We start from the raw sequence: 22,608 nt of genomic DNA on the forward strand, positions 1-22,608 counted from the left end.
TCCAAAATAGCATTCTGTCAGTATGAAGACAAAGATAGCTTTGGCTTTATTAGTGGGAGGGAACTTGTATCAATGAAACCATCAGAAACAATCCGAATGTAAACCACAGAGTTAGTGCGTCTGATGTTTGTTTTACAAGCATTATAAAAGGATTTCCTCTAGATAATGTCGAGTGTTTTTTTTTTTTTGTGTGTGTGTGTTTTGTTTTTTATGCAGCATAAGGATTTAGTTTACCTTGTAGTGCAGACCAAGGTCTGGCAGAGGCCGAAACCCCAGGGCAAAAATGTAAAGTGTTTGGCTTTCTGCAAGGAGTTTCCTCCACAGAAGTCATGAAAGATTAACTAATAAAACTCTTCATTGGATCATCATTAGTGAGTCTGTGAAGAAATAACAAATTACACATATATACCAAAGGAAAATCAATACAAAGTATGAGTTACAACAAAGCTATTCTGTGTAGAGTTGGCGACACCAGTCAACCTTTCTTGATTGTGTCTAGATTTGTTTTTTTGTTTCGTTTTTTCAAAGTGATTTAAATCGGTTTCCGTCATCTAGACGGAACAAAGCCAGCGACAACCAGCACTGTGCACAACCTCCTTTTGACAGACAGCTCCATGTGCTGTGGAGCGCTCCTAAAACCAGTGAAACCCTACCGACCGCATAATCCCAGTCAAGTCCTGCTGGAGCATAAAAACAACCTGTCGTCACTGAGTAGAGAACAGTGATCCACAAAGAACAAACCCATTTTATTTTACAAATCAGTATTTTTTCCATTGGAGAAAAAAAAGGGGACATAAATTATTTGTTTAAAAAAAAGTCAGAAGTTTTAGATGTCATTTAAGATTTATCTAACAAATAAACTCTGGCATTGGCTTGGTCTGTTTTTGTGTCCCCATTTCCTCTAAGAAAAGACTTTCTATAAATGGTAATGGTGCATAAAGTTTTTAAGTGACAATGTGTAGTTTTTACAGTTAATCTCTGTAAATATCAATCAAAATGTACAATGAAATGAAATCAAAATAAAATAAATGATGCCCAGTTGTTGAAAAATATTGGCAGCTACGTAATGTATAACCAAAAAAATCAGGTCTAACATACACAGAAGCAGGTCTCAGTCTATGGGCAACCCCATATTAGACGCCATGTTTTCTTCTACGGGAGCCCTTGAGGACAAAATGCATTTATTGATTTGTTACAGTCACCATTTACAAACTTTGTTTTAGACATTTATCTCTTCACTCGTTGCCAGTGATGAAAAGGAGTCATGTGTATTAGTCATTTTGCAGAAGTTTGCACTTCCCAGGACTTTTTTATCCTAATGGGCATCCGTTGGTAAGGTCTTACTCCAACACAAAAATACTGCTTGCTTGCAACGATTTAGGTATCTACTGCCCCCTATCGCCGGGGAAAATACACACTGTCACTTTAATGTGAAAGCAAATGGTCCAAGGGGAATTCCACATTGTAATAATACAAATCCTCATAGTTCTGTTAACATTAAGTCAATGTTAATTTACACTGAAAGAAAAAGTCTGTTGGATTTACATAATTAAATTATGTACATCAGTTTTATGAGTTTACATAATATCCTGGTTTTATGTCATTATATAATGCCAACATGTTAGAACATGAAATAATCCTGTTATAGCATGTATTTGACATAGAATCCACCAATTACATAGACTACTTCTCTGTCTTACCTCTGTATCTAGACCATGTGATTTTCTTAGGTGTCATTCTAGTAATTAAAGTCTCTTTAATTAGTTGTGATGTCAGGAACCTAATCTTACAAAAAGACCAAGCACAGGGACAGAGATACGCAGAAGATCCGACACACAGCACAAAACTGACGGGGCTGAAATACAAGAGGGCACAGGTGATTGGGGAATGAGTGGCAGGTGGAACTAATTAATACAAGACATAAACTGAAGCTGGGGACACAGAACATGACAGAATAGACGTTATTGATCCCACAGTGGGGAAATTCACTTATTACAGCAGCACCAACACTTAAGAGAATAATTTCAAGATAAATAATAACAAAAGTACATTTAGGCACTAAGCTATTATTGTAACCTTTGACCACTAAAAACCACAAATATAAATTAAAAGCGTGGGTTCTACAACTATCCAGACATACTATGTAAATCCGGCATTGCACAAGTATTGAACACATACTGATTGTTGCATTGATGTTATTGTGTACCAGGATTATCTCAGTACCAGTTAAACTAAGGAGTTATATACTCTTACTGCAGAGGGGATACATGACTGTGGCGTTCTGTTTTACATCTGGGCTGAAGGTCAGACTAAAACATTCTCAAATGAAATCAACATCTCTAACTGGGAGAAAGTAGGCATTAGTGGCCTACTTAAAGTTAAAGCACCATTAGTCATACCACACTGGTGAAATTCAACTAAGCCTTTGACCGATCCCCGTGGGGAGCAGTGAGTTGCAGCTGTAGCTGCGCTTGATTCAGCACCACAATTCAATCCCTGTCAAGCTGGGAGGCATTGTGTAACCAGTAATGGGGGCAGCAGTAGCTCAACAGGTAGAGCGGGTTGTCCAGTAATCAGAAGGTTGCAGGTTCAATCCCGGGTCCGGACAGAGAATTCTGCTTGCCTGTTGATGGTAGTCGGAGGGACCGGTGGCTGCCTGTGCTCAACAGCCTCGCCTCTGTCAGTAAGCCCCAGGGCAGCTGTAGCTACATAGTAGCTCATCATCATCAGTGTGTGTGTGTGTGTGTGTACGGATGAATGATACACTGTAATGTAAAGTGCTTTAGAGTCCTTACTCTGAGATGTGATATACAAGTAAATGTATCATTTAACATGTCACATAATTACAAGAAACAAATGTTAAAATGTAGCAGAATAATGATGTGCTATTATTCAAATAGTTTACTTGGCATCTATAGCTTTCAACAGAGTCATTTGTTATTTTTCTACACACGTGGCTTCTTGCAAAGAGCTGGATCCAGAATTAGAGATGCTTAATGCGTAATAATACTTCAGGCCAAAACAGAAGATTTAATAAATGACTGGAGCCCAGAGGATGAGTAACCATAAAAAGTCACACTTAGAATAGTTGTTAGTTGTAAAAATAGTATGTTTTGAATTGAAACACTTTATGAAACTCAAACACACAATAAAAATACTTAAGTATAACTTAACATGTATGTACTTAAAAAATAAAATAAAATAAAATAAAGTTGTCTCTCCGCTTCTCCAGATCTTGGCAGCAACCGGGAATAAGGATAAATAAAAAAAAAACCTGACCTATGGATGAGGTCAGAATCAAATGACGCTTATGCCTTGTGGAACCATAACTATCACTAATCATGTAAGCTACTATATGAGAAGTGGAGGAGGTAGGAGTAGGAGGAAGAAACTGAGTATCAATAATGACTAGTTTGTCTACTGTAGTAGATTCAATATTCATTTTCTCTATACTGATAAATGTTTAGTTAAATGTATTGTCTGTAATATTTACAGTATTCTAGTTTTCACACAGTTTGAAAAAAAAAGTGTCATGTAATAAATAAAATTAGCATCAAAGCATCTCTAATTCTGGATCCAGCTCCTTGCAAGAAGCCACGTGTGTAGAAAAATAACAAATGACTCTGTGATGCAAACTATAGATGCCAAGTAAAAGTGCACAGATTCACACTGACTGCTGTATTTTGTTGTTTATTGTGTGATTGATCGGAAGAGCTTGTACATGTGTTTGCAAGTTGACTTGTTTGAAGGATACATTTGTTTTTGTCTCTTATTTGAATGTTTCATTTTATTTATTTACCGGTATTTATTTTTGCATAATTAGAGCTTTTTGCAAACAAGATGTGTCGCTTTGACCATGAGTGCCAATGTTTAGGCCTGTGTGTTTACTGTTTTGACAATGTGGAGTTTGAGATGACTGCTGCATGAAAGTAATCAATGTAAACTGTAAATTTAAATGTTACACTTTCAAAATTTAAAAGGACTTCAGTACCTCACTAATCAGCCACTGGTGAGGGCAAAGGGTTCACAGGTCACCGTACCAGATAATGACCATACCGTGGTTGGGTGAGGTCACCTATATTTGCCTAAATTATATTACCTTAGATAGAAGACATTTTTTTAAATAAAATTTGGATGTAATTACGATAATAGCAAGAATCAACCTTCTGCACCAACAAGCCTGTAGTATCCAGAAGTGGCCACTAGATGGTGGTGTTGGTTGACAACATCTTAGACAAATTGCCACGTTGACAGGTTACTTTTGAGAGAGAACTACAGATAAGAGGTTGTTCAAATATGGTTCGTTGGTCTAGGGGTTAGGGTTAGGGTATTACAGATTCTTGCTTAGGGTGTGGGAGGTCCGGGGTTCAAATCCTTTATGAGCCATTTTTGACTATTTATACAGCACTTTCTGCAGGGTGTGCTTTTATATCTGAAATGTAATTATGAAATCTGTGAAAGTGGAATGAATAGAAATAAAACAATATCCTGCTCTCCAATTATGTTTCCTGTAATTTGTAATTATGAATTTCCGGGGATCCTCTTTCTGATCAGGGTCATTGGAGAGCAAGTGTATTTTTTAGAGGTAAATTGTGTTTATGTTTAACAAAAGCAACGTTTTTGGTAGGCTCAAATCAAAGAGTCCACCTCAGTCTGTAATAAACAAATTTCTACTAAATGACTAAATACAGATTACTATATTATGCTCTAACTTACAAAAAACACATTTGAACTGAATTTTATTGAAAAGCATGAAAACAAAGTTAGTTTTTCCCTTTCTTCTCTGCAGCTTTGAGTTGAGGTGGTGGTGCTTCTTCTTCTCTTCCAGTGGCAGCTCTAATTCTTTTTCTTCCAAGAGGAGTTTTTGCGTACCAATTCTGAAAACAAAAAATGGGGGGAAAAGTTGCAAACCTACAAAATCAATCAATAAATGAATAAATGATATTTAGACATACCTTAAGTGCCTCTTCCTCCTTCTGAAACACAGGGTCAATCTTGGCTAATGATGTCACAAATTCATCAGCAGTCAGCGGTCTCTTCCCCTGCAGCAGGATGCGTCCCTTGGTAACAACACTCTGGACAGCCTGGACAATGTGACCTGAAGTGTAGCCATCACTTATCTTGGCAAGGCAGCTGAGATTCAAAGCTTCTGTTATCTCTCCTCCTTCGTTTCTGATCAGTTTTTTCCACAAAACTGTAACAAAACAGAGTGAAAGGCCAGTTGTAAAATCACCATAGTTCAATCTAATGGAGAGAAATAATAAATGTTGTGTATTTACTGTATCTCGATCCATAGTCAGGCCTTGGGATGAGGACGATCTTGGTGTACATTTTGCTCAACAACTTAATATCAGCATTGGCGGGGTCCTTAGTTGTTCCTATTATCAGGATACGATCTTCTCCTTTGATCAACTTGAGCAACTTGGGCAAATCTTTTTTCAGCCGCTTAGGGTCCAGCTATTCACACAGACAAATAAAGAGGGTGTTTCTACAAAATATAAATCTACTTTTACTATTCGACACTTTCATTTTACTTCCATTTTTCTCTACAGCACCTCCTTTTCTTCTCTGGGAACTTTTTTGTAGAACATTTTCTCTGCGTCTCCAATCCATATCACTGAAGGTTGCATCAGTTTAGCAACCTGTGTGGAAATAGTTGCATTTATTAAGTCACCATTACTGACTTTGGATTTTACAATAATCAAAAATAAATACAATAGTTATCACTGCGTTAGAAAATTTAACTATATTTATAGTCAGACTAATTTTCTGGACAACAATAAATCACCTTAAACACCATTTGAAGCATCAAGGCAAGCCCGCTCTTTCCCGGGTACTTCCCAGCTGTATTCAGAGGGGACAAATCAAACAGGGTGGCACCCGTCTCCTGGCAAACTGCATGGACCAGCATCTTCTTGCCGACCCCTGATGGACCAACCAGTAGCATGGCCTTTATCAGTGGAGCCTTCTCGTGTACCACTTGAGACCCTGAAAACCACAAACATATGAAACCATATCTAGAGTCATGATTTATATTTGACTGTAAATTTGTTTATTTCAAATGAGAACTGAACAACTGTCGTACCTAACGGTAAAACTGCAAACAAAGTCAAGACTTGTCTCACATCTGATAATGAGGGCATTGGTTCAATGTCATTTTGCCTCAGTGTGCTGCCAAGGTAACTGTAGTCACCTGAAAAGAAGTACATGAAAACCAGATTTCAGAAATACTATTAGTGTTACCTGAACATAACACAGTTCACAATAAAAAGCCTGTATTGGGCTATTTTACACCTTCCAGAGCAGCGACAGGCATAGGATGAAATATCACCACTGGCATTATTGAGATGTCACTCTCTTCAGAAAGACTGGACTGGGATTATGTACCTCTCACAGAAAAAATGCATTTTGGGGTTCTAGGCATTATTTAAACTGCAGACTAGATAAGAAAGAAAGCACTTCTTCACAACAATGAAGATTAAACTCCCTGCTAGCTACCCTGAGAGACTGGGCAATAATGTTTACAGTCCAGATAAAAAGAGATCTAGACTCCATAAAGTGGATTTTGCATGATATCCCTACAAAAGATTAACACAATCTCAGTAAAATCCTTTAAAAAAACTATTTTAAGCCAAAATCTAGAACAACAGTTTAAAGGACTAAAACTCCTGCAACCATGCCTCATTTTTTTCTTTTGTAGATTTATGTTTGTATTGTTATTTGGCATCATGGAAACCTGATTTGTGTCTTTTTATATAATTTTTGTTTGATCCAGTGGGGATTTATTGTTATAATCTATACGTTTTGTTTAGAAAAAATGAAGATTTTTTTTATAAAAGACCCCAAATGTTGAATTATGCTTTCATAGTATTATTGATTGCTTTTCAACAAAATCAAATCAATCTTTATCTATATAGCACTTTTCATGCACAGGAAGCAACACAAAGTGCTTAACAGATTAAAATGACCCCTATAACCCACATTCCCTCCCTTTCCCACACTTAAAACAATTGTGACAGTTTCACCCCCAATCCAAGAAACCATTCCCACACACACACACACACACACACACACACACACACACACACACACACATACACACAAGATTAAAGAAACACAAAATACTTTCAATTCTTAATCTGTCAGGAGAAAATGCTTATTTAGAAAGCTTCATTTCTTTCAAATGTTTTAGTAAAAAAAACAAAAGTAATGTCTCTGAACCATAAATCAAGCGGTTATGATTTTATAGTCTTCAGTCTTCAGTCTTCAGGGGGTTATTGATTCAACTCCAGTTTAATTTTAAAAATTCGTTTTTTTGTGTTCTTGTGACTTTTACTGTGTTTAAGACACTGATATTAGTTCTATTTAGCCAGAATTTATCAATATATGTGAGGTGGGAATATATATATATATATATATATATATATATATATATATATATATATATACATTGCTGCCCCGGGGGTGGATGAGATTTGTCCTGGGTATCTCAAGGCTATGGATGTTGTAGGGCTGTCATGGTTGACATGTCTCTGCAACATTGCGTGGTCATCAGAGGCAGTTCCTGTGGAGTGGCAGACCGGGGTGGTGGTCCCCATCTTTAAGAAGGGTGACCTGAGGGTGTGTTCCAACTATAGGGGATCACACTCGCTCAGCCTCCCTGGAAAGGTCTACGCCAAGGTACTGGAGAGGAGGGTCCGATCGATAGTTGAATCTCAGATAGAGGAGGAGCAATGTGGTTTTCGTCCTGGCCGTGGAACTGTGGACCAGCTCTATACCCTTACAAGGGTGATGGAGGGGGGATGGGAGTTTGCCCAACCAATCCACATGTGTTTTGTGGATTTGGAGAAGGCTCATGACCGAGTCCCCAGGGGCACCCTGTGGGGGGCGCTCCAGGAGTATGGGGTGGGTGGCTTTCTGTTAAGGGCCATTCAGTCCCTTTACCAGAGGAGCGTGAGTTTGGTCCACATGGCCGGTAGTAAGTCTGACCTGTTCCCGGTGAGGGTTGGACTCCGCCAGGGCTGCCCTTTGTCACCGGTTCTGTTCATTACCTTTATGGACAGAATTTCTAAGCGCAGCCGTGGTGTGAAGTGTGTCGAGTTTGGTGGCAGGAGAATCTCGTCTCTGCTTTTTGCGGATGATGTGGTCCTCCTAGCTTCATCCAGCTCCGACCTTCAGCTCTTGCTGGGTAGGTTCGCGGCCGAATGTGAAGCGGCTGGGATGAGGATCAGCACCTCCAAATCTGAGACCATGGTTCTCGACCGGAAAAGGGTGGCTTGCCAACTCCGGGTCGGGGGAGAGGTCCTACCTCAAGTGGAGGAGTTCAAGTATCTCGGGGTCTTGTTCACGAGTGAGGGTAGGAGGGATCGGGAGATCGACAGGCGGATTGGTTCAGCGTCTGCAGTGATGCGGACGCTGTGCCGATCTGTTGTGGTGAAGAGGAAGCTGAGCCAGAAAGCCAGGCTCTCGATTTAGCGGTCGATCTACGTCCCAATCCTCACCTATGGTCATGAGCTTTGGGTAACGACCGAAAGAACGAGATCGCAAATACAAGCGGCCGAAATGAGTTTCCTCCGTAGGGTGGCCGGGCTCAGCCTTAGAGATAGGATGAGGAGCTCGGACATTCGGGAGGCACTCGGAGTAGAACCACTGCTCCTCCGGATCGAAAGGAGTCAGTTGAGGTGGTTTGGGCATCTGGTCAGGATGCCCCCTGGACGCCTCCCCGGGGAGGTGTTTCGGGCATGTCCTGCCGGCAGGAGGCCCCCGGGTCGACCCAGGACACGTTGGAGAGGTTACATCTCCAGTCTGGTCAGGGAACACCTTGGGGTCCTTCTGGAGGAGCTGGTGGAGAAGGCTGGGGAGAGAACGGTCTGGAGCTCCCTAGTTGGGATGCTGTCCCCGCGACCCGGACCCGGATAAGTGGAGGAGGACGACGACGACGATATATACATATACTGACAACTTTTGTCAACTGCAGTCTCCAAACAAGTGTGCCAGCAATCATTTCTAATAACGTCATAATCAAGGTAAATTTTAGTTATATATATTTTACAACGCTTCTGCTGACAAAGTGCTGCACAAGGAGAGGAACAGATTAAAAATTACTCAAAGAACCAAAAAAGCGTTATACATAATAATGACTATTCAGTTGAACAGTAGTGGTTTGCTGAATAAACTGAGCCAGAAGAGGGCAGCAAAACAACACAAAAATACATTTATGTTGCTATTTTCAGTTTTAAAGATCAGTTGTAGCAAAACCTGCAAAAACAACTAAACTAAATAGAGATGAAGTGATAACAAAACCAGCAACATGCGGTATCTTACCCAAGTAATCCTGCAACCGAATGTTCTTCGCCTGTTTCAGTAAGCCCTGCTTCACCAGCTCCTGACAAAGAGACTCAAGAGTCCTTATAGATAAAAATAAACCATGTTATTATTTCCCCTAGCAAGCAGCACTGACAAATTCCTACAACACAATATCAAGGTGAAATGTTTAAACACATCCGTTTCTTGGGGGATCTCTGGGACCGCACCTGTCGGCCGTCAGATCTTTATCTTTTTTCTTCTTCTTCCCACTCTTGGATCCTTTCTTCTTCTGTGAAGTAAAATTGTATCAAACTCATTAAGCAAGTAAACAAATGTCCTGTAAGCTGAAACCTCCATCGTTGCTGGTGTTACCTTGGCATTTGCTTTTGCTTTGATGCCTTTGTCTTTATCCACAGATAGCTTCAGCTCAGCCAGCTCCTGTCGCATCTGCTCATCTACCTGATGCAAACAGAATAAAAACGGAGCAGTAAAGCTATCAGGTTTCTGCACAACTTTGGGAAGACAGAAAAGTTAGTTATGCTAATGAAAACCAATGTATGGCTCATGAAACAAAAAAAGGAAACATAAATTGCTTTTAATGTTGTGAGTTGTGTAACCAGAGGCACCTTCACTTGGATTTCTGCTTTCAGAACGTCTCTCTTTTCCTCTTTGAGCAGCTCAACGTCAAGCTTCTGATTCAGGTTTTCAGACGTAATTCTGGCTTTCCAAACAGCTGTGGATTTAAAATTTAAAATTCATCTTTTATACATGTTTATGATAATTAGATGTTAACCAAGAAGCAGAGGTCAAACAGGATAGAAGAAAATCTGAGTTGTTAACAAAATAATCACAGACTCTTTCAGAAACAGCTAGGGTGAGTTTTAGCATGAAGATCAGAGAAGAGGTAAACATCCAGTCAATAAAGGGGCTGATGCTGATCTTTTACATGTAAACATACCCATGTAATTGTTGTTTGCCAATATCAAATCTGACAGAAAAGCAGAAGGGAGCATTATCAGTCCATCGTCTTCCTCCTGTGGTTCAGACAAGCACAAACATGTGTACACACATACACACACACATATATATATATATATATGTATATATACAAATAGAAGAGTGTGTGTGTGTGTGTGATATATATATACATATATATATACTTTTCTATATTAGCTGGTTGAATCCTTACTTTCTCAGTTTCCTTCCCCTTGTCCTTTTTTTGTTTGTGCTCCACAGTTCCTTTCCATTGTGATCTCTGGTTGGACTCTTCTTTTGCAGCAATCTCTTCCATTAACTTAAAGGTAAACACCCGAAATGTTCTTGTGAAACCACCCAGAACCTGTTTAATACTTTTAAGAATATATTCTACCTGCCCAGCATGCATTTCTGTAAAAATGAGGGCTGAGCCTCCTTCCTCTTCATCTGGGTAATCTGGGAACACTCCTGTAGATTCACTGTAAAATACATCAAACATACTTTTCTTCCACAAAAGCAATATCTGTCCACGTAATAACCATCATTACAACTGCGCCACCTCACCGGCATCTATGAAACCACTGGCGAATCTGACTTTTCTGGGCGTTGCTCATGTCATGACCCTCTCTTTTTCTCAGCTGGTTTGTGATGTCTTCTGCAGACTTGTGGTAGGCTTCCTCATACTCTTTTTGTTTGATCCGAGTGCAAGCCTCAGTAGCTTGGACAGCGATCTCAGCTGGGCATGGCACCGGGTGTTTTGGATCCATAATCTATAGTGAAAGTGATCCAAACATACTGAACAGGTCAAACTCTTCTGCGTGTTCCTGGATATAGAAGAGTCCCAGCAATTTAGGACATTTAGAGAAAAGCAAAAAAAATTCCAAGGCTTAAACTTTATTTTTTTGAAGAGGCTAAAGAGTAATGTTTCTATGTAAAGGATAACTGGTGCATCACATCACTCACCATTCCCAGCCAAATCATCTCCTCATATTGGGCAATCTTTATCTTCTTCCTCACTAAGGCACCCCTCCACATCTGCAAATGAAAGTTGCACAAACATTTTGAGCATGACGAATGACTTTAAAAAGAATGGAACAGGAGAAAATTTCAAAGAACCTTCTGAATGTAGATAGCAGCGGATTCACGGTCATCTGATCGAAAGTGCTTGGGCCTATATCTAGTTCTTTCTATAAAATTAGCCCTCAGACGTCCTTGTCGTGCCCTCTCTGCTCTCTGAATGATCCTGATGGCCTCCTCTTGAGTCATCTCCTTAATCGTTATTGGCTGCAGAGATCAGTAAAAAGTATAGCAACAAACCAGAATTCCAGATCATTTTAGCTCTTTAAACAAATTCTCTCAACTTTTAGACACTCTAATGCGCAACAACGTGAAATAACTCACACCAAGGCTTTCAGAGACTTCCACCGTCTTCAGGATTTCCATCAGCATTCCTTTTCTTTCCTGAACTTCCTTGCTGCACTCATTTAGAAAATAGCGAGGGATTGGTACCTCAACTTCTTCCTTAGAAGACGATTAAGAAAACACATGAGCTGGACTGTTTGTCTATTTAACCACGTAATGTGTAAAAGTTAGAAAACTTTACCCATTCTGCTTTCGAAGAGGAAACTTACAGGTGTGAGCTTCAGGGCATGCAGGACATCATCCATGTAATGGTATTCTGAAAACTCCTTCTCCACCATTTCATTCTTCAGCTCCAGAACCCTCCCCATCACACCATCCAGAATCTCCCGAACAACTCGTCTCTTCTGAGGGTGGACCATCTGGTCGTAGACCACCTCCAGCTGTCTGAAGACTTGGATGTAACGCACATAAAGAGTGGCCAAATGTTGGAAGAACACAACCCGGTCTTTGTTAGGGGAAACAGGCTCAGCAGGAAGTTCTTCCTCTAAAAGACGACTCAGCTCCGACTGGGCATCTGCCCATAGCTGGTCGTACGACCTAAAACAGTTCGGATGAAAAATGGGGGTCAGACAGGGAACACTGCACTACAATCTGTAAGTATGTGAAAAAAGGGACATCATAATTAGTGAAACCGACAGCGGTTCTGTAAAGAAAAAAGGTTGTTTTTAGGTTTCCTAGGGCAGCTGTGGAAGGACATTAAAATGTTGCTTCCAAGAAATTAGATTTTCTTATCATCTCAATTAATGTTTCTTCTGATTTTTGAAGCTCTTTCAAAGTTTTTCTTTGGTCTTTGACTGCTTAAAAAACTCTTTTTCAGCTCAGTAGCTGTAATGTAATGGTTTACTTCCCTGCTGAAAAAAACAGCATATGTTGTGTTTTGGTGCTGGTGTGCTGGTCCAGCATCCCAAGCTGGACATGCTAGGTTTTTCAGCAGGGTAGGTGTACTAGCAACTTAATATAAAACCACAATATGTTCTCAATTGTTTTATTAAAGAGCAAGTCCCCCCCTGCCAGTGTCTTAAGCCTGAGACACAGTGAAGACAGAAGCGCCGTGGAAGCACCGCTGTTTTGAGAAGTCAAGTGGTCACACAGGAAGCGCTGTGCCGCTGAACGCTTCTTGAAAAGTCCCAACATCACGCGGGACTTGAGAACAGGAAGCGGGAAGTGATTCTATTGTTTACACGTGATCGAATTTTTCACCGTGTTTTGTAAGAATCTAATTCATTCAAAATGGAAGTACGCTATTTATTAGAATATTTTAAGATCAATAGTATTTTAAAGTTATCAATACTTTGGTTGGGATTCTGCCGGTGGCTGGGTTTGGCCGTGAAGCCGTGAAGCCATTCCGCGTTGTAATGCCTGTTCTAAAGTACTCCACAATGTTATAGACAGCCACGCTGTACCACGGCGCTTGAAATAGAACTGGCACCTGTCTTCAGCGCCTTGGCATTGCGCTGCGCTCCCCATTTAGCCACTCTCAATAACTATAATGGCTTCTTTTCTAAAATATGGAGTGGGTGCGGCGCCGGTGCGGTGTGGCGCGTCTGTCTTTAGTGCGCCCCAGGCTTTACTCCACTCCCACTTCCTGTTTGAGAAATGCAACAATTGCTGTTGCCTGACAGACCGAGAGGGCGGAGCCACTAACAAGTACACACACACACACACACAGGCTCACAACGATATTGTGGCATCAAAATTTACCAATTAATGTCATAGTGTACCTCTTAACCAATAGCAATGGCAGATTTAAAATTAAATGCAATACAGAGTTTTTACCTGAAGATGGCGCAACAGGCAGTATATTTTATTATATTTAAATTTTAACTAAGATGCACTAAAGTGCCAAATCATTGACTACACGTGTCTACAGCACTTGTTCTTGCCCACTTCTTAGTTAAAACATATAACTTACAATTTCCTTTTGGGTAAGAACTGGACAAAAAAAAACTTTTACAAAACTAAAATTAACTTTAACACACACACACACACACACACACACACACATACACACACACACACACACACACACACACACACACACACACACAGCTGGGTAATAGTATATGATGCTTAGTCTAAACTTTAGCATATACAGAATTTTGAAAATAAAAAAAAAACATGTATTACTATTTCCAAACTTAGAGGTATTCGTGTAGCCTGTTCCAACTCAGGAGATCCTAAACACATGCTAATGTGGACTTCAGAGGCGACTAGCTACGTGAAGAACAAAAGCGGCGTCTGTTTGAAAGCTTACCTTTGCGACATGTTCAAAACGTCGCAAAACAGTACAAAAATGGTGATGAATGATAATAAAGAAACGATAAAAGTACGAGAAGCTACGTTGTACACAAAGACGCAGTCAGCTTTCTCAAACTTAGCACGTCTCCATGGAAACGGTTATACAGGAAGTCTTTCGCCACCGCGTCCCTCCGAGCAGCTGTTCGGGTGAACGCAGTGGAAAGGCGGAAGCTTGATGCTGAAGTAAACCGGCAAGGGTTAAAGTCACCGAAGATGTGACGTAATGGTTTGTTTAACAACGGAAACAAACATCCAAGCTCTTCTTTGATTATTGTGATAATCACAGGTTCAGGGTCAATGTGAGGGGCAAACATCATCATCATCATCATCATCAATTAACACTTAAATTGTCTCCCTAAACTCAGTTGGTAGCATATAAAATATATTTTGTTTCCTCAAAGACTCCCCATAAATTCGGCTTCAGTTTCAATGAAATGAAATGAAGCAGACTTGAAGCGCTCCAGGCTTTCTGGGTAAAATAAAATGTAACGATGAAGACTCTATCACAGCTGTATGTTTTCTTTGGGAGGAACTTGGACGGGAGCGTCTGAAGGCGCGTTCTCTGCAGCGCATATGGTCACAAGACTTGGGCATGAGCGAGCAAAAACATCGGCACGCTGACAGGTCGGCTCTAGGCTCACAGGCCATCAGATCCTGTCCTCTGCATCCAACAGGTTGCGTCTTTTGGAGAACTGGTCTCCTGCGCGCTTCAGCGCTCCTGTCTTCACTTTCTTTAATCAGTGAGGTTCGTGTATTTTAATTTAATTTGATTTTTTTGTGTAAAGTTTTAGAGTTGCGTTTTTTCTAACATGATCCGGTGATTCATCTATGTAGGAATGTTGATTTTACATGAAATCAAACGTTGATTTCAAACAGAACAAGTGATGATTTGGCGCGCAAAAGAGTTGCGCACACCAAAGTGAACGAGTGTCTCTTGGGGGAAAATTACACCGAAGATGTCAACATTGCTCTACCACCCACTCGAAATCGATTGTATTACCTTCAAGAAGGTGGCTCTCCGTATAAATAGGAACGCATTATTTGAAGAAAGACGGTGCTGAGCGCAATCTGCTGGCTGTTCTTACGCATCGGGACCACAGACCACACCTGGAAGATTTTCCACAAGACAAGTGTGCCCACTCTCCAGGACATAATTATTAAACTGGTAAGTTTATTATTTTATTAAAATTATGTTTTTCGCCTTTCCAGAAGTATTGCGCACCGTGCGTATTTGCGCAGCACCGGAACATTTCTGGTGACAAACCCCAGAGGTTGTGTATGTGTTGCATTTGCAATTTACCTAAAAAAAATCAACGGTAGAAAATAAAAATAAAAAATCGGGATCTCCTACGCAACCAAACTTTATTTGCTTGTATTTTCAGACAGTGAAGCCATGCATGTGGAGAGGAAGTGGCACATACTGTTGACTATCTTCTTTCTGCTCATCACCTCGGGTCAGTGCATGGACAGCAAGGAGGTCAAGCAGAAAGAAAGAAGGACCCTGTTGGATCTAATCATACAGGTTATCAGGGACAGCCAGCAACGGGAGAAACCCGTGTCAAGGCGCTGTGGAGACGCACCTCACTCCTCAGCTCAAGACATCAAGTTCTCCTCTCGGGAAAAGCCTTTCTATGTCCCCAGGCTGGACAACAGCAGACTCATAGGTAAGCTGATAAGACTTATTTTTAGGATCTGATGACAGTAATCCTCATTTTACTGTTGGAGACAGCTGTCGTTGGTCTGGTCAGTGCTACCCATCCACTTCTCTATTGTTTAAATAGAAATAAATGCATGATTAAAACAATTTATCTGGGTACTAGAAAACCTCTTTCCTCTTCTAAGGGCCAAGAGCACATTATGCACATTTGTTTATTCTGAATTGACAGCTCAGTTTAAAGTGATTATATAATTTCTGTAATGCAGATTAGAAGTTAGATCACATCCTCCTGCGTGTTATGTTTAGAAACATTCCATTTGCGAATGATTGGAGGAGGTTTTATCAGTTGTTTAGGAGGATCATTGTGCCAAATGTATGAATGACTCATTGATCAACCTTCACCCTGAATGACTTCTCATTCCACTTGATTTGTCTGTAAAGGAAGGATCTGTTCCAGATTTTAGCCTTAGCATCATATGACTAGACAATGATATTTAAAAATAGGTTGACTTATTTAACTTAAAGTCAGTCCAGATGAAAACTGTAATTTTAAAACTAAACTACTTCAAAAGATTCTAAAGAAAAAAATATCCTATACGTATTAAATTAAAGGAATTCAGATATGATTCTTTTTTTAATGTTGCAGCAGAAAATGTGGGCTCAGAAGTGTTAAATGAACATAATGCAGAATGAAGTTTCCAGTTCTCAGTACTATCCCCATCAATTAGCTCATGCAGAAGTGATGCTGCACAGGCTCAAATCTGGATCTGAGCTTATGCAATTGGAAAAGTACCTTTCTCAGACCAGTGGCTGGATGGAATTCCTCGTTTGAGGATATTAAAGGCAGCATTTGAGCACTGATGCGTGTGACACTACCAAAAAGTCATGATCACGCAGCGATGCTCTGAGGAGTTAAAGGGAAGACATCTGCAAGCTGGCTGCTGTTGTTGAACAAGAACCAACCCCTCAGTCGTTGAAGCTTGTTCCTTGGGAGCTGTGGCATTAGAGTGACAGCTGTGATGAGACAGACATGAAATGAGAGGAAGCATTTGTTTAAAAATGCCTTTTTTTTCCTTCAAATTTATGGCACAAAAATAAGCTTTCTAGAAGCTAGCTATAATATGCATTTATTATCATGCTACAAGAAACAGAGTCTGACTTTTTCACTCAACATCTCTTAGTTTTTACTTGAAATAATTAGTTTCCTATTCCAGAAACGTTTTAAATCTTAATCCTCAGAGATTTTAATAATTTCAGGCTGGTTTGCAAACAGATGAAAAGAGCTTCTGTTCATATTTTTCCTGCTGTTGCAGCATCACACGCTTCTGGGTCTGGGACTAAAGTGCTGTTAACCCAGTAACTACTTACAAGGACTTATTCTGATCAGCATTACACTCACATCCAATAATCTCTTTAGGCTGTTTGCATATCCAGCCTGTTGTCAGACCCCCTGCATGTGTTACTTTTGTAAACACAGAAAGAGAAGAAGTGCAGCATGATGTCCTCTGTGCCAATTTCACTTTGTAAAATGTTGCCAAAACTGGGAACCGGACCACTAGTTAGAAAACAGAGATGAGACATTTGAATTCAGAAAAATGACATTTGGGATAATGGGGAAAAAAAGAGTAAGAACCACACACGAAATGATGAAGCTGGGATGAGGTCAGGACCTTACATTTTTATATTTTTACTTTTTTTTTGTTTTTGTTTTTGTGAAGCGCCTTGTGATTTTTATCTTGAGAGGCGCTATAGAAATGATATCTTCTTCTTCATCTTCTTCTTCTTCTTCATCTTCATCTTCTTCTTCATCTTCATCATCTTCTTCTTCTTCATCTTCTTCATCTTCATCATCTTCTTCTTCTTCATCATCTTCTTCTTCTTCTTCTTCTTCTTCTTCTTCTTCTTCTTCTTCTTCTTCTTCATCTTCTTCTTCTTCATCATCTTCTTCTTCTTCATCATCTTCTTCTTCTTCTTCTTCTTCTTCTTCTTCTTCTTCTTCTTCTTCTTCTTCTTCACTGTGATGCAAGAAACAACAATTCAAAGGTCTTGAAATAATCTGGGGAAATAAAGTTTTAATAATTTTATTTATAATTAAAGATATACTTTGCTACTTTTTTCATATTTTAAAATCATTTTCTTAAGCCAGTATGTGCTAAAATTATTATTAATGAAAGGCCACCCAGCCCTATCACCCCCGTGGCCAGAATATTCCACTTGCAACTTCAGAGTTGCTGGTCTGGTCTGTTAGCTGACAAACCTGGTGCTGCAGTCTGCTTCCAGCACGTTTCCTGCATGTTTTAGGTCATGAACAAAGGTGATTTGTTTAATTTGGTGACGAATCCCTCCTGTAGACCCAAATGAAGGCTGGGGAGATGTTTCACCTGTTAAATTAAGATGTTAAACGGACAACTGCACAGTGCGGAGATAGGTTTTGCATTTGGTTCTACAGACGCTCGGGAGTGCTTAAAACAAGCAAAAACTGCCTCTCGTTTTAAAATGTAAAGAATTTGTCTTACGTGGGCATCTTGAGGTTTCCGAGACCTCTTTTTCAAGTGTTGTTTTAAAAAAAACAAGCTTGCTTCTAAATACAAAGGAACGAGTTTTGAAATCAAAGTTGTGGTTTGTGTCTGACTTAATCAGAAAGCTCTGACGGTGATTTTCTGTTCCAGATATCGCTGCTAGAGAAGCACACCTGAAAGAAAAATTCATTCAGCATTTTGGAGGTAAGAACATTGCCATGAAAGAAAATCCCAGCACAAATGTTTCTGTCCTGATTGTGACCTGACCTTTCCAGACATTGCAAAACTGTTGATTCTGGCAAACAACTTTAAGAACATGGTGTTTTTCCCATGCAACCTTTGGCTGCAGTTTGATAGCTGTGTCTCCCTGTGAGAGTCATTTTCATTCCTGCAAGGCAACATACAGTAAGCTGAAGTCATAGGCAGCTTTGTGAACAGTGGTACTTCTGTGGGTCAGGAGAGGGTCGCCTGGCTTAGCTACAGGGCAACCGTTTAGAGAAACAGCACATGGTCAGAAGCTGACAGAACCAAGTTGAAGGCATTGCTAAGTTAAGCTGATTATTTGTCTCAGGACCTGTGAGTAGACTTCACTATTGGTATGAAAACCTGGAAGCTTAATCGTTGGTGCAGAAACTCTTAGACGTGATTACAAATGAATACTCACCTCTACTGTAGGATGAGTCCAGTTAAACTCTGACCACTTTACAATGTCCGTAGAACTCTTAACTTTCAGTTTGTGACTCTGGATTTGCTTAAATTATTAAAATGCTTACAGATAGGTGGCTCGTTAAATGAGAGACCGACAAATACTCTTCAACGTAAACTAAAGGATTGTATAATTCTTAACGGGTCAAAGAGTCAGGTTTTTCTTTCAGTGTTTAAAGGAACACTAAATTCTACTGCGAGAAAAACAGTCTATTTTAATCATGTTGGAAGGAAGTTTATACCTAAACAGATTTCCTTCACAGCTGGCTGTCAGTTTTTTCTCTCAAAAAACAAACTAGTAAACAGGAGTGACCCAGAAGTTATTTCTTGTACCCCTGAGAAGCCACTGCATCTTATTGTTTTACTTTAATATTGGGTGAAGCAGGCTGGAGGCTAATGCTGGGCTAATGCTGAGCTAACAATGCTAACGATGAATTTGAAGCAATTATAGTCTCTAAAAATACCCATAGCTATTTGTTCAAATACTAACAACTCAGTATTACAGTGAAATGTATGTGTGAAGTGAATTAGTCAGTTGCGTTGTTTTACTTCCTTTTAACGAGTTGTTCAAAACTATAACAGCAAGCTAACAAGACAGCAAACAACCACAATTCCTTCAAAGCTGGAGAAATATAACCGTAATAAGTGTAGTAAGTGCTCCTCACTGTAAAACACCCAAGAGTGCTAACACCAGATTTGACAATGTATTTATTTACTTATCAAATTACTGTATATGATTCATCCTAGCTTGTCACTTCTTGCATCATTTAGTGCTCCAATTGGGGTCTCTAGCACCTCAAAAAACCTCTCCATCCATTTTCTATTAGTGTTTGGTTTTATTCAATTATGTTCCAAAAACAAGCCACTACAAAATGTCCCCGTTTGTGATGTCACAAACTAGGAAATGTGCATAGAAACACCTTTAACCTGGAGGAGCAGCAGCTCTACTCCAAGCTCTTCCTGAATATTCTCAGCCTGTTGCAGCCAATCAGGGGAGAGGTAGGCGTGGCCAGCTCCAGCTTGTTTACTTAAAGTGACAAAACCTTGAAACCGCTTGTTCTGAAAGGCACTGTCAAGGATAAAACTGATGAAATTGCTTTATTTGAGAGGGATTTAATACAAAGAACCTCATTAAAGGTTTTGTATTGACAATGGAACTATTATAACTTAAGAAAGAAAATCATAATATGTTTTCTTCAAAGAATAACAATGAAACCCATGAAATCTACTTCTTTTTGCCTGATGTTTGTCTTTTTTTTTTATTAAGCAGGACATGTCAAGTTCTCACCCGAGTGCAAAACACACTTTCATAGATTATATCACAACACAAGGGATTGCTCAACACCAACATGTATGTATCATTTTATCACATAAATCATAATTTTGTTGTTATCTGATCTGTTATCATCTAATAATGTCTTTTGGACGCCATGAAAACATTTAATTTCTCATGTTTGATTACTGTGATTAATGTGGATGCTTCTTGTGAGCAAATTATTTATGTTGGCATTTTGTAAGTTTTCCTTTATTTATTTAATTATTTTTCTTTTGAAAGGGGTTGGACACAATGATATGAGTTGAATCTTTTTTTTTTTTTTTGGCTCCTGCTGACACCCTGCTACATGTAAACTATAGATCTTTTAAAAGTTAAAAAGTGCTTTTTAAAAACTGTCTTTTGTAATTATTAAGGTTTTATAGAAGTTATTTAAATGACAAAAGTGTAAAGGAAATGACGGTGGCACAGGAGTTAAGTGCTTGCCCCATAATCGGAAGGTTGCAGGTTCGAGCCCCGCTCAGTCTGTCGCTGTCGTTGTGTCCTTGGGCAAGACACTTACCCCACGTTGCCTGCTGGTGGTGGTCGGAGGAACCGGTGGCGCCAGTGCTCAGCAGCCTCGCCTCTGTCAGTGCGCCCCAGGGCAGCTGTGACTACATCGTAGTTCATCCCCACCAGTGTGTGAATGTGTGTGTGAATGGGTGAATGACTGATTGTGTTGTAAAGCGCCTTGGGGGGTCCCAGGACTCTAGAAGGCGCTATATCAAATACAGGCCATTTACCATTTTAATCAGATTTTGGCTGGGAAGACTAAGTCTGTGGCAAATTGTTCTACACACTGTACTTCTAACACTTTTGTTCAGTTATTCTCAGTTTTATGTTAATTACTGGAAGAAAACATGCATTGTTTGTATTCATAATCATAAAAAAGTTTTTCTTAATCCAAAATCATTTCTGTTGCGCTTGTATTTGTTAAATGTGTAAAAAAATATATGTAAATGACAGCAAATTATCAACTATTCTGGAAATTTGAATTGTTTTTCATTTCAATTACAGCTAAAGACTTGAAAATGCTGTGTTTAGCATCTGACTCCAGTACTTTGCATAAGGTTTTCTCATAAAATATAATAACGATCGATTTCTGCTGCTAATTGAAGAGACAATATAGGAACATAGGATTAACTACCATTTAAACATCTCTAAAATTTCCTATTTTCCTTCATTTTTGACAATTACGTTGACTGATTTATATATACAAAAGCTTCATTAGCTTTTTTTTCATGCATTGTTTTCTGGTCGTAGTTTTTTTTCCAATCAGCCTGTATATCTCTGTGATGTAAACATAATGTTGACTCATACTCTCTTTTTTTAGATTACAAAAGATGTGCAAGATTGCTAACACGACTAGCAATGAGCCCACTCTGCATGCAATCGTAGATTTTACATGTGAGTAAAAATTTTCCCTTCATAAAATTTAGTCATTAAATTAGCCTGTTTCTCCTCAGCACTCAATAATGTGTAAAAAAAATCATGAATGTGCAATTTTACTTGTATTTTGTGCCTCAGTTTGATGAGAAAGAAGGATTTTTCAGCTTCACCCTAAAATGTTTTTGATGTTCAAGTGACAATAAAGATGCTTATAATAAGAATTGTTTCTCTTATACGTATGGATCAATCAGATTACTGACATGTTAATGCATAATGCTTCCTGCTTTAAAGCTGACCCTCCGTACACCAAAGACGACCTGTCTCGGGGAAAAAAAAGAACTTCGATTGTCGTCAGTGAAGTCGTCCTGACTGTATAGTCATCCCTTTGTTAAGGCGATCTTTGACAACACCGTTTTCTCTCCTGTCTAGTTGAGAATAGAGCACAAGTAAAAAGCATGTGTTCAGGTGGAACACAATTAGGCCCGGTGTGATGAGTGATGGCTGCGGACAGTTTCATCTGCATAAGTGGTCATTTCAGGCCACTGGGTTTAGGTGGTGATAATATAATGGAGAGGAGGATGACACATTCTCGGGAATTGGATAAAAGATCCTGTCGGCACTCTTCTGGGGGTTCATCTGCATGTCACAGTTGACGAACTTTAAAGACGTATTAAGTGAATCACATTTTGTAATTCTGGTCATTTATGAGTGAGCTTCGATAACATTTCGGTGTTTTGGTGACGAGAAGGCTAGCAATGGCCTCTTTTAGAAGATGCGTCAAATTCTCCAAAACTGTATTAGGAGTTTTAATAAAGTACAGAATCCACTGAAGATTAACTCCTAACGGGTTTATTTTTTTAATGTGTGTGTTTGTTTGCTATTTGATTCCAGGTCCCTGTATAATGGAAGAGGGATCAATGTGTTGCCAAGTGCCTTCAAACCCACAGCAAACATGAGAACATATTTGTGTTTAAAAAACATCTTTTTGTTGTTATTACTGAAAATGATGAATGGAAAGTGTTAGT

General features: G+C 39.5%; 2 protein-coding genes across 5 annotated transcripts; one reads left to right on the forward strand and one right to left on the reverse strand.

The window, feature by feature from the left end:
* Window positions 1-4,722: 4,722 nt before the first annotated feature.
* Window positions 4,723-14,173, reverse strand: zgc:153738 (dynein regulatory complex protein 11). 2 transcript variants are annotated; one of them, XM_015970555.3, is made up of 19 exons: window positions 13,958-14,173; window positions 11,885-12,240; window positions 11,683-11,798; window positions 11,398-11,565; window positions 11,245-11,316; window positions 10,846-11,051; window positions 10,676-10,760; window positions 10,496-10,600; window positions 10,265-10,340; window positions 9,933-10,039; window positions 9,679-9,765; window positions 9,534-9,595; window positions 9,325-9,407; window positions 6,086-6,193; window positions 5,789-5,988; window positions 5,556-5,642; window positions 5,280-5,457; window positions 4,956-5,194; window positions 4,723-4,877 (listed from the first exon to the last, which is right to left on the reverse strand). In XM_015970555.3, exons 1-19 carry the CDS (start codon window positions 13,966-13,968, stop codon window positions 4,764-4,766), a joined length of 2,460 nt encoding a protein of 819 aa, XP_015826041.3. In that variant the 5' UTR covers window positions 13,969-14,173; the 3' UTR covers window positions 4,723-4,763. The 2 variants fall into 2 exon arrangements, with proteins under 2 accessions (XP_015826041.3, XP_015826042.3); XM_015970556.3 differs by having other exon boundaries at window positions 11,683-11,802; window positions 11,913-12,240; window positions 13,958-14,170.
* A 797-nt stretch (window positions 14,174-14,970) lies between these two features.
* alkal1 (ALK and LTK ligand 1) lies at window positions 14,971-22,608 on the forward strand. Of its 3 annotated transcripts, none has more exons than XM_015970558.3 (6): window positions 14,971-15,166; window positions 15,384-15,665; window positions 18,328-18,381; window positions 20,150-20,233; window positions 21,528-21,601; window positions 22,475-22,608. In XM_015970558.3, the coding sequence occupies exons 2-5, from the start codon at window positions 15,395-15,397 to the stop codon at window positions 21,590-21,592; spliced, it is 474 nt and encodes a 157-aa protein (XP_015826044.3). In that variant the 5' UTR covers window positions 14,971-15,166; window positions 15,384-15,394; the 3' UTR covers window positions 21,593-21,601; window positions 22,475-22,608. The 3 variants fall into 3 exon arrangements, with proteins under 3 accessions (XP_015826044.3, XP_054608315.2, XP_070410035.1); XM_054752340.2 differs by having other exon boundaries at window positions 20,153-20,233; XM_070553934.1 differs by lacking the exon at window positions 20,150-20,233.

Source organism: Nothobranchius furzeri, chromosome 8 (assembly GCF_043380555.1).
Source record: "Nothobranchius furzeri strain GRZ-AD chromosome 8, NfurGRZ-RIMD1, whole genome shotgun sequence".
Taxonomy (NCBI): domain Eukaryota; kingdom Metazoa; phylum Chordata; class Actinopteri; order Cyprinodontiformes; family Nothobranchiidae; genus Nothobranchius; species Nothobranchius furzeri.